Source organism: Marmota marmota, unplaced genomic scaffold (genome assembly GCF_001458135.2).
Source record: "Marmota marmota marmota unplaced genomic scaffold, marMar, whole genome shotgun sequence".
NCBI classification, from domain to species: Eukaryota; Metazoa; Chordata; class Mammalia; order Rodentia; family Sciuridae; genus Marmota; species Marmota marmota.
Genome location: NW_026000211.1, coordinates 5,314,898 through 5,329,734, shown reverse-complemented (window position 1 = coordinate 5,329,734; position 14,837 = coordinate 5,314,898). Strand labels below are relative to the sequence as shown.

The 14,837-nt window shown below is 33.5% G+C and overlaps 1 protein-coding gene across 4 annotated transcripts in view; it reads left to right on the top strand.

The window, feature by feature from the left end:
• Positions 1–14,837, top strand: part of Msr1 (macrophage scavenger receptor 1) — a 77,576-nt gene that overhangs the window by 57,263 nt on the left and 5,476 nt on the right. For 3 of the 4 annotated variants that reach the window (XM_048791809.1, XM_015486046.2, XM_048791810.1), the window contains one exon: positions 7,386–7,574. In XM_048791809.1, coding sequence (XP_048647766.1) covers positions 7,386–7,574 — 189 coding nt within the window. Of the gene's footprint in view, positions 1–643; positions 736–7,385; positions 7,575–14,837 lie in introns of all 4 variants that reach the window. The other variant, XM_048791811.1, reaches the window with a different exon arrangement.

Genomic DNA, 14,837 nt, shown 5'->3' with positions numbered 1-14,837 from the left:
CCATAGCTAAATACCTCACTAAGGTAATTATCTTAAATAATCATTTTCTTTTCTGGAAGAATTTTGCTATATTGTGAAAATTTCAAGTCAAACTGCAATCATATATATGATTTCTGTATTACATTTGGAATTCAAATATAACAACTACTATTGTAATAATTTTAACCTTAAAACATAATTCCAATAAGTGCTACAAAAGAAAGAAACATGACCCTGGGGTGACCAATATAACAATAATCTTATACAAGCTTCTGAATTTACAATGAAATTACATCGTTTTAAGTGCACCATAAGTAGAAAACATCATAAGTTAAAAATGCATTTAATACACCTAAACTACCAAGCACGACCTACCAACACAGTCCAATAGTCTCAATAGTCCTTGAGGCTATGGGGCTCATTGAGAGCTGCAGTTTGCTACAACTGCCCAGCACCTTAAGAGGGTATAAGGATGGTGTTTCTCTGGCCATGAAAGGACCAAAATTCAAAGTTCAAGATTCTTTTATACTGAAAATGCATTGCTTTTGCACATTTGTAAAGCTGAAAAATCATAAAGTTAAACCATTACACGTTGGGGACCATCTATAATTGAACTACTCCTCAAAATTGTTTTTAACTTTGGTTTTTTACTTCTACTCAATAGCAGTGGTGGTCACATGTGAAGAAGACCCCAGAGGTCACATCCTCCCTGACTTCTGTTTGCAGATTAGAGTTTTGTCTATCAAATTAATATTGGTAGGTTCATTATATCTTTCAAGGAAAGACATATAAAAAACTCTTTGATAATGTGTTTAGGGCCCAGGTATGACACCATTAACATTGTTGTGAATTTGTTGTTTGATTCTGTAAGTAAAATAAGATAATGTAAAATGTAAAGAAGAAACAATATTTATAGCAAATAGCTAATAAATAGTTATGTATAAAACAACTTGATTTTTAAGGTGTTGACAATTACTATTTGACTATACATATTTTTTATTTTGGGGGGTACCAAGTATTGAGCTCAGGGGCAACCACTGAGCCACATCCCCAGCCCTACATTATATTTTATTTAGAGACAGGATCTCACTGAGTTGCTTAGCATCTCACTTTTGCTGAGGCTGGCTTTGAACTTGTGATCTTCCTGTCTCAGTCTCCCTAGCTGCTGGGATTACAGGCATGCACCACTGTTCTGGGCCACATACTGGATTTTATAAAAAATATGTTATGAATACCATCGAGTTCCCCTAAGCCCACCTCCCTTTATTTTCAGAGTGAGCTTTTATCTTGGAGTTTACATGCTTTCTTTTACTTACACTTCTATGAATTTACTACATGTATGTATACATAAACAATACATGGTATTATGAGTTATTTTACATAAATAACAAAATACTGTTTATCTCCCTCTGAGCTTTGTTTCTTTCCCCTCAATTTTGTGAATTTCAGCATTATGAAATCATCAATGCGTCATAACAGTAAAGACATTAGCAAATATTTAGCCTACTAATTATTTTTATTAAATTGGTCATAATTTTAAAAATATAATTAAGAAAATAGAGAAAAGATATGTATTCAATTTCTGCACCACATGCAATAATACTGTCCATATGCTTAAGAATTTCCTTTTAGTCTTATTATGTAGCAATTTTTTTTACATAATTATAATTAATTTTTTATTGCAAATTAAAATTTTTCTAACTTTTCCCTTTCATTGGTGCATTATAATTACACATAATGGGAATAATCAAAATTTTAATCTTAATATAATCACCTAATATGCTCATTTTAACAATTATGCTTAATTCCTCTAAAACTATCCATTAAACCCAGGCATGGAGTTGTTTGCCTGTAATTATAGCTACTTAGGAGGCTGAAGTAGAAATATCTTCAGTTTAAGGCCAACCTCATCAATTTATCCAGACCCTGTCTCAAAATTCAGAAAAGGAGGGCTGGGAGTAGACCTCTTTATTTATATAATTAATTATAGAATATTAATTATACTCCTCTGTTCTGAAATATTTAATACATTTCTGTTTTATCTCCAGCTTTAAAAAAATAAAATTTATAAAAAAATAATTACTGAAATTGTTAACTTTTATTATATTTAGAGTTCTCCCTCAAAATAGACTATTAAGCTATTTCTTCTTTTGTATACCTAGCTCTGTTACCTGTTTTTCTTTTGATGTCTTATGGTAATAGAAATATGAATTAACTATCTGTGTAATAACTTCTTTATATACTTTTTTATTTTGTATATGAACTTTAGAAAGTATGAAGAAATTGTTAGTATCTATTCGTTCCTCAATAACTAGAAATAATGAGGCAGGAGGATCCTGAGTTCAAAGTCAGCCTCAGCGTAAGCGGGGCACTAAGCAATTCAGTGAGACCTTGTCTTTAAATAAAATACAAAATAGGGCTGGGGATGTGGCTCAGTGGCCAAGTGGCCCTGAGTTCAATCCCTAGTACCAAAACAAAGCAAAACAAAAAACAAAAAGCTAGAAATAAGAATAGTGAGGTTGCCTTTAGAAAGTTAAACTGCAAAATGAGCATACAATGAATCAGAGCAGAGATATGTCAAATCTCCTAACCTGACAGAATGTATTAACATATACAAAAAGCAAACATTGGCCATTCCCAGAGGCAAAAACCTCACTGATATGTCTCATTGTAAATTTATAAATTAGTTAAGCTAATAATTCACTGGTTGTGATTTGACTTTGCATGTAGTTGCCCGTGGGGAAACACTATCCTGGTCATGCAGATTCAAATATTCAAGTTTTTGAGGCAATTACATCACTCATTGTAAACTGAATTGACATTTAGTCTAAATATTCTGTTTAGCATGAGTCTGTCTCTAAACAATAGATCCTCTTTAAAAGTTAACAAAAATCAGGTTTTTAGAATGTGTAAGGCTTCTAATCAGACCTTCCTACCAAGTGCTTTAAGCCTGGCAGGTTCTCAGTATCTAGCCATGTAGGTTTTGCCTTTCAGACTCATGTCTACATGTCAGTTAAATCAATCTTTCCTTCCAGTTTACTCTGTTTCTACACATAGGAACTATATTTCATCTAGAGATTTGAAAAACACTAAATTCTGTTTCTTCTATTCTTTCATCTTTAAGTACTTGCCAATATAATCCACTCAGGTAATGCAGTCCACAAATCCATACCAAGAGGAGCTTACCATCCCTCATTCACACATACTATAACTTTTCATTAAGTGACCACTAAGTGACAACCTACACACTGTTGGGTGCTGAAGAGATAACCATAAAGATCTTAAGTCAATTGGGGAAAATAGACAAGGTCTTGATGCTTTTGTACAGACCAGTAGTGCTGTAGGAACCCCAAAATGATGCTTTACCATACCTGAGATTGAGGGTGGAGAAATGAAAGGAGAAGTAGGGAAAGAAGAAAAATGTATTTCAGACAGGGACCAAAGCCTCAGAAATCAAGGAGAGTTAAGCTGGGCACCTTGGCACATGCCTGTATTCCCAGTGGCTAGAGACTGAGGCAGGAAGATTGCAAGTTTTGAGGCCAGCTCAGCAACTTAGCAAGGCCCTTATCAACTTATTGAGGCCCTGTCTCAAAAAGTAAAGAAAGAAATCAAACAGAGTAAGACTTATATAGAAAATGTGAGTAGTTACATAACTGGCATACAAAGACCAAGAATGTAGGGGTGGAGAACTTTTCAAAGGGTTCCAGATAGCAAATATTTGTATTGCATTCTATATGGTCTCTATCACAACTATTCACCTCTGCTCTGGTAACCTGAAAACAGCCATAGACAATATGTAAACCTATAGGTGTGGTTGTATTCCAATAAAACTTGATGTGCAAAACAAAAAGCAGGTTGAAATTGGCTAGTGGACCATAGTTGCTCGCTGGTCCAGAAGAGTCCCTCCATAAGGTAAAATTCGTGTTTGTAAATAACAAAGCCTAACTAATCTCATATCTGAAACTACATGGCAGATCTTGTCTTTCTGCAGAAGCTCATCACAGTTGAATCATAGCTCCTCTTTAAGAAGAATAACTGCTAAATGGGAAATTAAAAATCTCCTGAATTTGTAATGACAGATATACTCTACAGTTTTAGATACGAAAAAGTTATAGCACTAAATATCTAATATTATTAATATTGCACAAATATACCAAGATTATTAAAATGTCTTTTACAGAATGGATTTAAGATTTTGTCTGCTTAAAACTCTTCCTTTAACAGGGATGAATCCCCACCCTCACTCCAGGAGAGCCATGTTATTGCAGGTGACCTTAAATATTTGACCCAAGCTATTTAGTCCAAATGTGGGCATCTGTCCCAAACAGTGCCCTAGACAGCATGCCTGGATCATTAGAAGTGCCACTAAGAAAGACACCACATAACACAAACTAAGGGTTGTTAGCGAAGTTCCACAATGCAAACTGGAGAGCAAAGATACACAGCTTGCAAGAAAAGATTAGATTGGAGCAACCTACAGATAGAAACCTGGATAACAGTTGGGTAGTTCTGAGCGGATTTGTCTTGGTTCATCAGTTCCAGATACCTAACTGAGATCTATATCTCAGTTCCACAAGATATCACATTTTCCTTAATTCTGTTATCCTTTTCATTTTTGTTACTTTGGTTTCTGTTTTCATTTTTTCACCAATTAAAATGTTATAGTTAATACAGAAAATTATTCAGCAGGCACATATTCAATGCTTTTCTGTGTTTATCTGATTTGAATCTGGAAAAGTCTATATTAATAAAGTTAAAAAGAGAATTAGGACAGCCATCATATATACATATATACGTGTGTGTGTGTGTGTGTGTGTGAAAAAATCTGTTTGACTAAATATATTAGCTTGATGCCAAGGAAGTATAGATATCATATAATGATGAGTTAGTTAAATCAGAAGAAAATCTGATCTGCAATCTAACAGAATAAAATGCTGTGACTAAGATTATATGAAATGCTGTGATTAAGACTGATGACAAAACGAACTTTTCTCCATCAAAACAGAGTAGCACAATGGTATGGGATGTCAATTCTTCACTGAGTCTTGACTTGCCTCAGTACTCTTTATTAGTTCAGAGATAACTAAGGATTAGCAAAGCATGATCACCTGTCAATAGTTGATTTATAATTGAAAAATATTTCAGGTGACAGATAGGCATAAACATATTTGATCATTTTGGCCCTAAAGAATTTGATAGAAGGACTTCGCTCCCTCTTAGAATCCTGTGAGCATAGATAGGATTTGAGAAAGCAGCAGTCATTCTCTTTGCAATAAATGAAACTAAATTATTTTATAATTATTTTATAAGCATTGGTAGCTATTTCTGATATAACATGCATCCTCTCTTAAATATCTAAAAGTATGTAATGTGATCTTCTAGTTAGGATTTCTCAAAGTGTCATATCTGGACCAACAGCATCAGGATCACCTGAAAACTTGTTAAAAGTAATAATTATCAGGCCCCATTCAAGACCAATATATCAGAAATTCTGGTTGTGGGGCCAGCAATTTATGATTCTGTTACATATTAATGTTTGAGAACAACTGTTTCAGGACAAGCAAGACTCATTAATGATATTTTTCGAGAAGTAAAAAGCAAAGAATGCACACTGAGAATGCCTACATACACTAGTTTGGGCAACGAGACAGCCAAGTTCACATAATGTTTGAATATTCCTGCTTTTCATAGCATATATGATAAATACATTAGGCTTGGATATATTTGACTCACATATAAATAAGCATTTGGACATGACACAAGTTAATAAAAGTTGGTTCTAATTTTGAAAAGCTTTACACAATTCATTTTTAGATTATTCTTTCTCATTTTCTTAGGCAATTATAGTGAATGATTGGGTCACCCAGGTATTTTACTCAGTAATTGAAAGTTTAAATACCTTAATTACAAATTATTTCTATTTCAAAAATATTTTTAACTTATGCTTATTGAGTGAGGAATGACTTATGCACTTTGGTATGATTATATTAATTCAGTATTTAGCACGGAATTACATTTGGAAGAATCAAGAAAATAATTATAATAATATATATTAGCAGGTCACCTTTTTATATTTCTGAGTGGCTCAGTTAGTTTTTTTATGGGGTATGTTCAATTTTTCTTACATGTCATTGACTTACTGGTTCAACCAAATTTTTCAAATTGGGGGGAAAATGTTACTGAATTCAATTAATTGACCTCTGAAAATTATACTCTAACTCCATTTTCACATTAGACAGATATTTTTGTTATGATAATTACTTCTTGATCTTTTTATAATATAGTGTTCCTCAGGCTTATATTTAAAAGATATAAATAGAACTGTATTTATTAATTGACTTTTTATGATTATTAAGAATATTAATAATTGTATATAGTATTAACTACATTTTTAAAATATCTTCCTTCTGAATTTCATTGCATTCTTCACAGATGAATTTTTAAACAAATACTCACTGGAATAGCATAGGTTATTTAAAAAACTTCATTACTCAAGATAAATCATTTTATATTAATTGTATACTTTTATTTATCTGCCCCTAGGTTGAAAAATGTATATATTTGTTTTTTAAAGTAGGAAAGAAACATTTTATGTTCATGTGAATCTTTCTGGAGTATGATCAAAATTTTTCAAAACATCAGACATATAGCAACTTTCATTGGTTAGATATTACAAAACAAAATTACTCTTATAATTATGAACACAGTTTATTTCTTTGTAAAGTTTAGTGCTCTAGTCGTTTTTCAGAATACCCACGAACTTTCTGATTATATCATTAACTTTTATCCAAATGCATGCAAGAGGACACACATACATACACATACCCAGCACCCATGTTTGGGGGGAAAAAATCCAGAAACCTAATAAGAAGGAATGCCCCTGCCATTTCTAAATGAATGTTGTTGCTAGTTGTACCTTGTTTCTCTTAGCAAAAGATAGGAAATTTGCTATGTTTTTGTTTCTGGTATTATAAAATAATCTGCTCCTTGACATCCTGTACCACTGAAAATCTCTGGATTGTATGTTCAAGATTGTGTGTTAAAAGTGTGTGTCAGGAAAATAATGAATCGTTTTGTTATACATTTTTAAATAGTATGAAAAAATTTTAAAACTTTAAGAAACTTGTAACTATTGATTTTAAGCTCATAGGAACATAATCATTGAAGTGTTCTCATACATAGAACATAAAAATGTTAGAATGGATTTTGCTCATCTTTTACCAATGTGATGCTTGCAGTTAAACTCTTGAGCAATAGGTGGTGCTAGAAAGTTTAATATTTATTCCAATAGTGGAACTTATTGAAAAAAAAAAGGGTGCTAAAATGTTTTTTTGAGAAGAAAAATGCATTATGAAACAAAGTGCACAAAATTAATCCTATTGTTTATTTATTTATTTACTTCACAGCTCAGTCTAAGACAGTTCGGCTGGTGGGCGGTAGTGGGCCTCATGAGGGCAGGGTGGAGATCTTCCACAATGGTCAGTGGGGCACAGTTTGTGACGATCGATGGGAATTACGTGTTGGACAAGTCATCTGCCGGAGTTTGGGATACCAAGGCGTTCAAAGCGTGCACAAGGGAGCTCATTTTGGACAAGGTAATTTAAATAAAATCTTGTTTAAATAAAACATGAAATGTAAACATTCTTTAATGATGTGGGACCAAGATGGGAAAGGAGCCATAGGATGGGAGAAAAGAATTCCATGTAGGATTTTTAATGGTCAATCCTAGAAAACAGAAATAAAAAGAAAGGGATGTTACAAATATATTTCATATTTAAACTAAAGCAACCCAAATTTTATTTAGACTCAATTGGTTAGTGAAGAATATTGACATAGAGGGAAATATTGTTATTGATAAGGCAGATAAAGAAGAGTAGAGCATAATGAATTACTGACAAGGCATGGCACATCCTGGGTGACACCTGGGGGGCATCTATTTGGGTATCTTTCTTCCATGGGACTGAAAAGCAACAGCCTTAGGTGTACCTCCCATGAAGTCCCACAGAAATGAGACATACTATTCACCCCTGATTGACTACTTGTATTCACCCAGGACAGTGAAAACCCATGGGAGAGAAGTAATTGCATAGACTTTCTGTCCCTACTGTTTCTGGCCTGTGCTCCTTAAGAGAAAGATGAGAAACCTGGTTTTGAGGTTAATAAAACATTAAATAATTCTTTGGCTGCATACACATTGGTGTATTTCACCTAGATGACTCAGTATACTGCTCTATGCATGTATTAGCAGGATGCAAAATGTTTTAACGTATGTCCATGAAACTTTTACTGTCATTTTTTTCTAAATTGGCATATTATGCTAAGCTTTATGTATAAATAAACATACACAGATGCTGCAATTCTAAATGACATAGATAATTGGAAAAGATAGCCCCACACCCAAGCATTTTAATAAGTATTTCCCACTTCAATCTGATACTTTGTCTCAAATGGATGTTGACAAAAAATAAGATGTAACCTTCTTAGTTTCCTAAGTGTTATTATTCTAGATAGATGTAGGCAATCTGGCAAAACGGAAAGAAAAGTGTATGTAAAATTATAAAGACAAAATAGGAGCATTTCCAGATAACCTTATCTACAGTGATAAAATAGGAGAGCATGTCAAATCATTATACCAGAGGACTAGAATAAGATGAAATAGCCCTTCTAAATGCATAAAGATATTAAATGACATTATGCTACAATTTAGTGAGTAATGAGTATATGCCAGGCATTGCACTAAATGTCTAAATAATATTGATAATAGGTCATAGCTGCCTCCTTTATTCCTTTATGTAAATGAATCCTCATATCAAATGTAAGAGACAGATTTAAGCAGGGATCTCAGGTTCTGAGGCCTTCACAGGCCAGGAGGATATTTTAATTTCATGAAGAGACTAGACAGAGTGGTAATATGCACTGTTTATGTATCCAGATTCAGCCCCTAGCTACAAGGTTTTTCACTTGTGCCTTAGAGGTTTGAATGGAAAAAAAAAAAGAAATGGAAAATATATTTAATTTTCTACTACCAGATAGATGTTGGGAGTTTCCAAATTTTTTATCCACACTCATTCAGAACTTGTTTCTCAGGCTCCAAAGTATAGTCCTAAATCTTTTTTGCACCTGTAAAATTTACCTACCCAAAAGAAATGTTTTCAAGGTCAACTTTTTGGGGAGGAATAAAAAAAAAAAATATTCCCCAACCCTTGGCCTCTAGAGGATCAAATGATGCAGCCAATCTCCTAGCTAAGTCTAAATTGCCAGTCTACATTTCTACAAATATTTTATGGGGTGAAAATTCATTTCTATAATAACTAAGGTATACACAATGAAAGGCTATTTATTTTAAATACATAATTATATAAAACATTTCCACTGAATGTTAGCATCTGTGAAGTAGACACCTGCGGTACTAACATAGGACACACAGTTCCCTTTAAGGGTCTTATTCACCCTCCAGATGGCTAAAAATTCTCCAGTTTAAGAAATAACAAAGTGTTGATGGTTTGGCTTCTTAGAATGTAACACTGTGTCAAAATGAAATACAGAATTTACCAGTTGTTCAGATAATTTAATCAGTATTGATAAGCTTAATCTAAAAACCAAAAATGTCCTAAAATGCCTTTAATCAAGATGAGTTCTTTGGCAGCTTTCATTGTCCAGAGAGTTGGCAACTCTGCATTTAGCTTTGTTTCAATAAGAAACCCAGTAGTACAGTTTATTAATCTCCTGTGTCTTCAGGTAAACTTTTTATCTATTACAGAGAAAACCAAATTGAGAACAACAATAGTGGTATATGTAATTTAATTCAGGGGAAACTAATGACCTTTGGCAAAACACGATGTATGGTACTCTAGCTTTATTTCTTCTCTGAGCATGAAGACTTGCTTCCTTGCTTTCCCTCTGGAGTTCCAAAGGTTATTGTTCAGATTGCATTAACTTTAATGTCTAAGCTCACAAGTGAAATATGCTTTTTTCTCAAAGCTTTTTATTTATTCCTGCTTATACCTCTAACAATTTTTGGTCTAAAGCACTGGTAAGAAAGTTTGGAAGTAAGTATCCTGAAATACTGGGAATTAATATTTCCTATTTCAATAAGGAATGAAAAAAAAATAGGGTTTAGTCTCATGTTAAATTGTTTACTTGGTACTATCAGGATGTTGGTTTTCCTTTTGTATTTTTTGAGCACCTATTAAAGCAAATTGGAAAAACTAGGAGCTTTGTTAGAGAATATGAGATGTGAAACCTTAGCTCTGCTACTCATGCCACAGAATTCCAGTTTCCTTTCTTAAAAAAAAAATCAATCTGGCAGATTTACTCTGAATCTTAAGTGCACTAGCATATGGAAAGTGACCACCACAAAACCCCATAGTATTGTTCAATACTAATAGAGATCACAGCTAACATGCTGTATAATTATAAATTCATTTACTATTCTCTTTGAAAGAAGAGTCAGGGCAGTATTATATGGTATAGAGACATTGATGATGTTCCAAGAGTCAGAAATGTAAATGCGATTTTCCATTGTACAAAGGTGTGAGAGGTGCTCTCATCATCTCCCTATTTCTATTGGTCCAGCTCTTGTTTCAGCTTTCTGTCTGCAGTTCAATACCAAACAACTAAAGAATGATTAAGAGAATTTTAAATAATAAAGCAAGATGAACTGGGAAAAAGACATAATAGAACCAAGGTTATTTGTTCTGAAGGGGAAAAAAAGTGTTTGAAAAGTAAATTTTATGATCTGCTTTGTTGGATATTATATTTTAAGAGACAGGCTTACATTATAAGCTGCTTTGGGATTAGACATGCTGAACAACCCTTTTATGTAAAACTATTTAGACTCCCCCTTGTCTTTTTACTCCTCTACTTTAAATTTACAGTTTTACCCACAAGAGTGCAAAAAAAAAAAAGCAATTTTGAAGGCAGAATAGAGACAGAAGAGGAAACTTAGAAATATGAGTGAATATGTAGAGGAATAAAAGAGAAACATGCATGAGAGTTCTAATTATTATTCTCTTAGGAAAATAAGAAGAATAAGATTAATATTATATTGTACATAATTACCAAAATTAAAACAAAAAGAGAAAAATTTAAATTTATCCCTTTTGTATAATTCCTCCATTACAGAAAGAATATCATTTTCTGGACACAGGCTCCCTGACCCCCCTCCATTTTTTTCTGGTTTTAAAATAGCAAACCTGGCTTACAAGTGATAATCCTTGTTAGCTTTAAGAACAATTAGTTTTGCAGCTGCAAGCAAAATGATTTATTGGAATAAAGCTTAAAGCATGCTCCTTTAAATAGGTTCTTTCATTTGGATGCACCTTTTGCATGAAGTAGAATGTTCTTTCTATTTCCTGAGTAGACAAAAACAGTTAAATTAAGGAAGTACTAAGAGCCATCTGGTATTTATCATTGTGTAGGGCAGGGAAGGGAGGGGAGTCACTTCTCCTTCCTATCCACCTCTTGTTCCAGTGGTCTTCCTGTAGCAAACTCGGTTGAGTTTTATCAGACAGTGGTACTACCTAAGGGAATTTGTTCAGGTATGTCTGAGCCTATGTGGTTTGTGATGAGAAAACTAAGAGCTGAACTAGGAGTAGATAATTCATCTTAAGTTTATAATGCTGAACTCCAACGTCAAAACAGAAGAAGGAAATTTTAAACATTAAGTGCCAACTTTTATTCATTCTTAGCTCATTATGCTTTGTTTTATATTACCACTTTCACATTCCATAACAAATTTTATAGTGGACTTTTGTTTTTAAATGCAAGGAAAAATAGCAAGCAACCAAAAAAGTATAACTCCACACCTCTGAACTAAATTATAGGGAATGGGAGTAAAATAATCCCCAAATAAATAAAAAATATCAATAGTTAAGAATTTCAAGTTTTACATAATTCTTCTCCCTCCCATAGAAAGTTTTGAAATGTAAATATTAGGATGTTGGGTATTTTGGAAACCCTATAGGGTTTATATCTATTTTGTTACTTACAGTAACAAAGATAGTACTAAGAATGGGAGAGAATCAGTTGTTAAGTATTATTTATATAATCTCCTTTAGTGCTCACAGAGCTTGTGAGAAATAGATATTATAGCCCTAGTTTCTCATAGAGCAAGTACGTATAGCTAGTAGAGGTCACAAAACTTGCCCAAATTTACATACCCATTGTGGGGGGGGGTGTATCTCAGTTTCATTCCTGAACCTGGAACTCATGCCACACTATTTTCACCACATAGAACATCCTTCTAAACCCTTTATCCTTAAGAATTTCATTTTTTAAGGAGTTTTCTTCTTTAGAATCTCAGACTCATTGGATGTTAAAAGTAAATGAAATCTTATTTGAGCCCCACTCCTTTTTTCTTCATATGACAACATTGAAGGAAAATAAGTGGACTCTCCAGAACCACAAAGCATCCATACCATAACCTATGTCCACATGGTCTGCTATATTTCCATCCCAAAGGCATTTTCAACTTTGATTCCAAACATAATATTTTTTTTCCTCAAAGGAGAAGGTCTTCTTAAAGCACTTCCCTGATAAGTCATCAAAGTGGTAAAATTCATGTCACCCATCCATGACTAGATATAATGAAAATATATCCAGATGCTTTTAACCATTAATAATCTTTGCTTCCATTTCCATCTACTCAGCAGTCAATCACAAATCTCATCATTTTACTGAGTGTCTGGTCAGTGAATGAACAGCAATTACCTTTTTTCCCCATAGCAATGGTGGCCAACTGAAGATCAGATTAAAGATACGAAAATCACTTAAACTTGAAGAGGCAGGGCTGGGGATGTAGCTCAGTGGTAGAGCTACATGTATGAGGTTCTGTGTTTTTCCTAAGCATCACACACACACACACACACACACACACACACACACTTACTCACCCACTCACTCATACATTCTTACACAAAAGGTTAATAGGAAATATAATTACCTGTGCACTATACTCTCAAGCATCACAAACCAAGCTCATAAAACTACAGAAACCACAGACAACAGTTTTATTGTTTCCTGCTGTTAGAAACAAAATAAGTCCACTTGTCCTTCCTATAGCCCTCAAATTTAAAGAAAGTCACAGATACATAGATGCCTGGATAGATAGATGAAATAGATATATAGATACGTAGGTGACATGAGCAGATGACAGATACATAGAAATATATGAGATAGATGATGGATACTGATATAAATAATTAGGATTGAAAAATTCAGGATTAAAGAATAAAAATGTATCTAAAATGTACACATCCAATTTACATAATTTTCCACTGAGTAGGAAATATGTTTCAGAAGCAAATAAAAAGAAAAACAGCAGCAACAACAAAAATCCTTGAATAACTGTTATTATCTTTAAAAAACCCATTTTTTTAATCTTGTAGGTTCATATGAGTATAAAATTTTATGCTACCTTTGCATTAATTTTTAATGCAGAAAACAATTTGGAATGAGATAGAAAATATGTATTAAACAAAAATTTCCCTTAGGCTCCATAGTCTTGAATATATTAATATAAAAACAACAACAACAAATATTTGGAAGTTATTTTTATAACTATTTAAGAATCTACACAGCCAATGAATACCGTTAAGTTGTGTCAGTATACTTGGCTGTATTCTTTGCTGTTTTAAGAAAGTCATATATCCTTTCTGAGTGACAGTTTATCTATGAGATGGAAGTATTGCCATCTTTTTTCAGGGTTATTATGAGAAGAAACACTTAGAATTGTATGTGAAAATACCTAGCATATCGACTTATACAAATGCACTCATAACATGTTTGCTGTGCCTGAATCTTTTCCGCATAGCAAAAGACACAGTTACCAAAACCTACAAGTGTTTATCACATCTGTGTGTCCCCAGTAGAAAAAAGAAGTTCAATAAGAGGTTCTAAAGGTAGCTATCACTCTGCCACCATACCTGTGTGTGCAGTTGCTTCACAACCCTAGAACTTAAGGCCCAGTAGAAGGTCAGGGCAAGTGCGAAGGATTTTGGTCTTGTTCACTCCTGTAGATACTCAAAATAGATTTCTGTCATGGTTGTCTAAAAACACAGGGGTGTGCAGTACATCGTTGATAAAGGGCACTGGCTCTGGGTAGAAACAGGTTAGGAATTCCCTGTGACCTTGGTAAAAGTTTCTTATTCTTTCTCTGAGTTTCAGTTGCTTCAACGATAAAATGGCATGATATCAGCACTTAATTTTTTTTCAGTTATTTGAGGATTCAATGAGATAATATGATAAATGAACATTAAATGCTTCTTGTTACCTACTAATTCCTTAAAAGAGTAAGCTTAAATTTCCATTATTATCACCTCATCCTTGCTATTCTGACATTCATAATTCCTTAACCACAGCGTCTAAAAATGTGCACTCACACATCAGCACATCAATTGACTAAGTCATTTCTTCCCTGTGCTGCCCCTGCTGGAACGGTGCTACAGCCCATAGAAAATTCTCACTTTCATTCTCTTTTCTAGGAGTCTAGAAATTCTGCACTTAATCCAGTGACTGGATTCATAAAATATAGAGGAAAAACCTCATAGTAGCCAGTGACAGAGGCCATGGAGCCTTCTATTCTTGTGCTCCCAGAAGTATAAGAGTCATGGTTTTCACCAAAATTTCTCTTTTCTTCATTTACACATAATTTTTTTATGTCCATAAATGTAATGTGCACAATTTATAAAGATCCTAGTGTCTTAACTCCCTTCCATTTGGCACTGGTATTGTCTTACTATCTGTAGAGCTGTTTGTTGTTGCTGTTGTTTTTGTTTTGTTTTCATAATTGATACTGTGGATTGAACCCAGGGCCATTTAACCCACTGAGCCACATCCCCAGTGATTTTATATATATA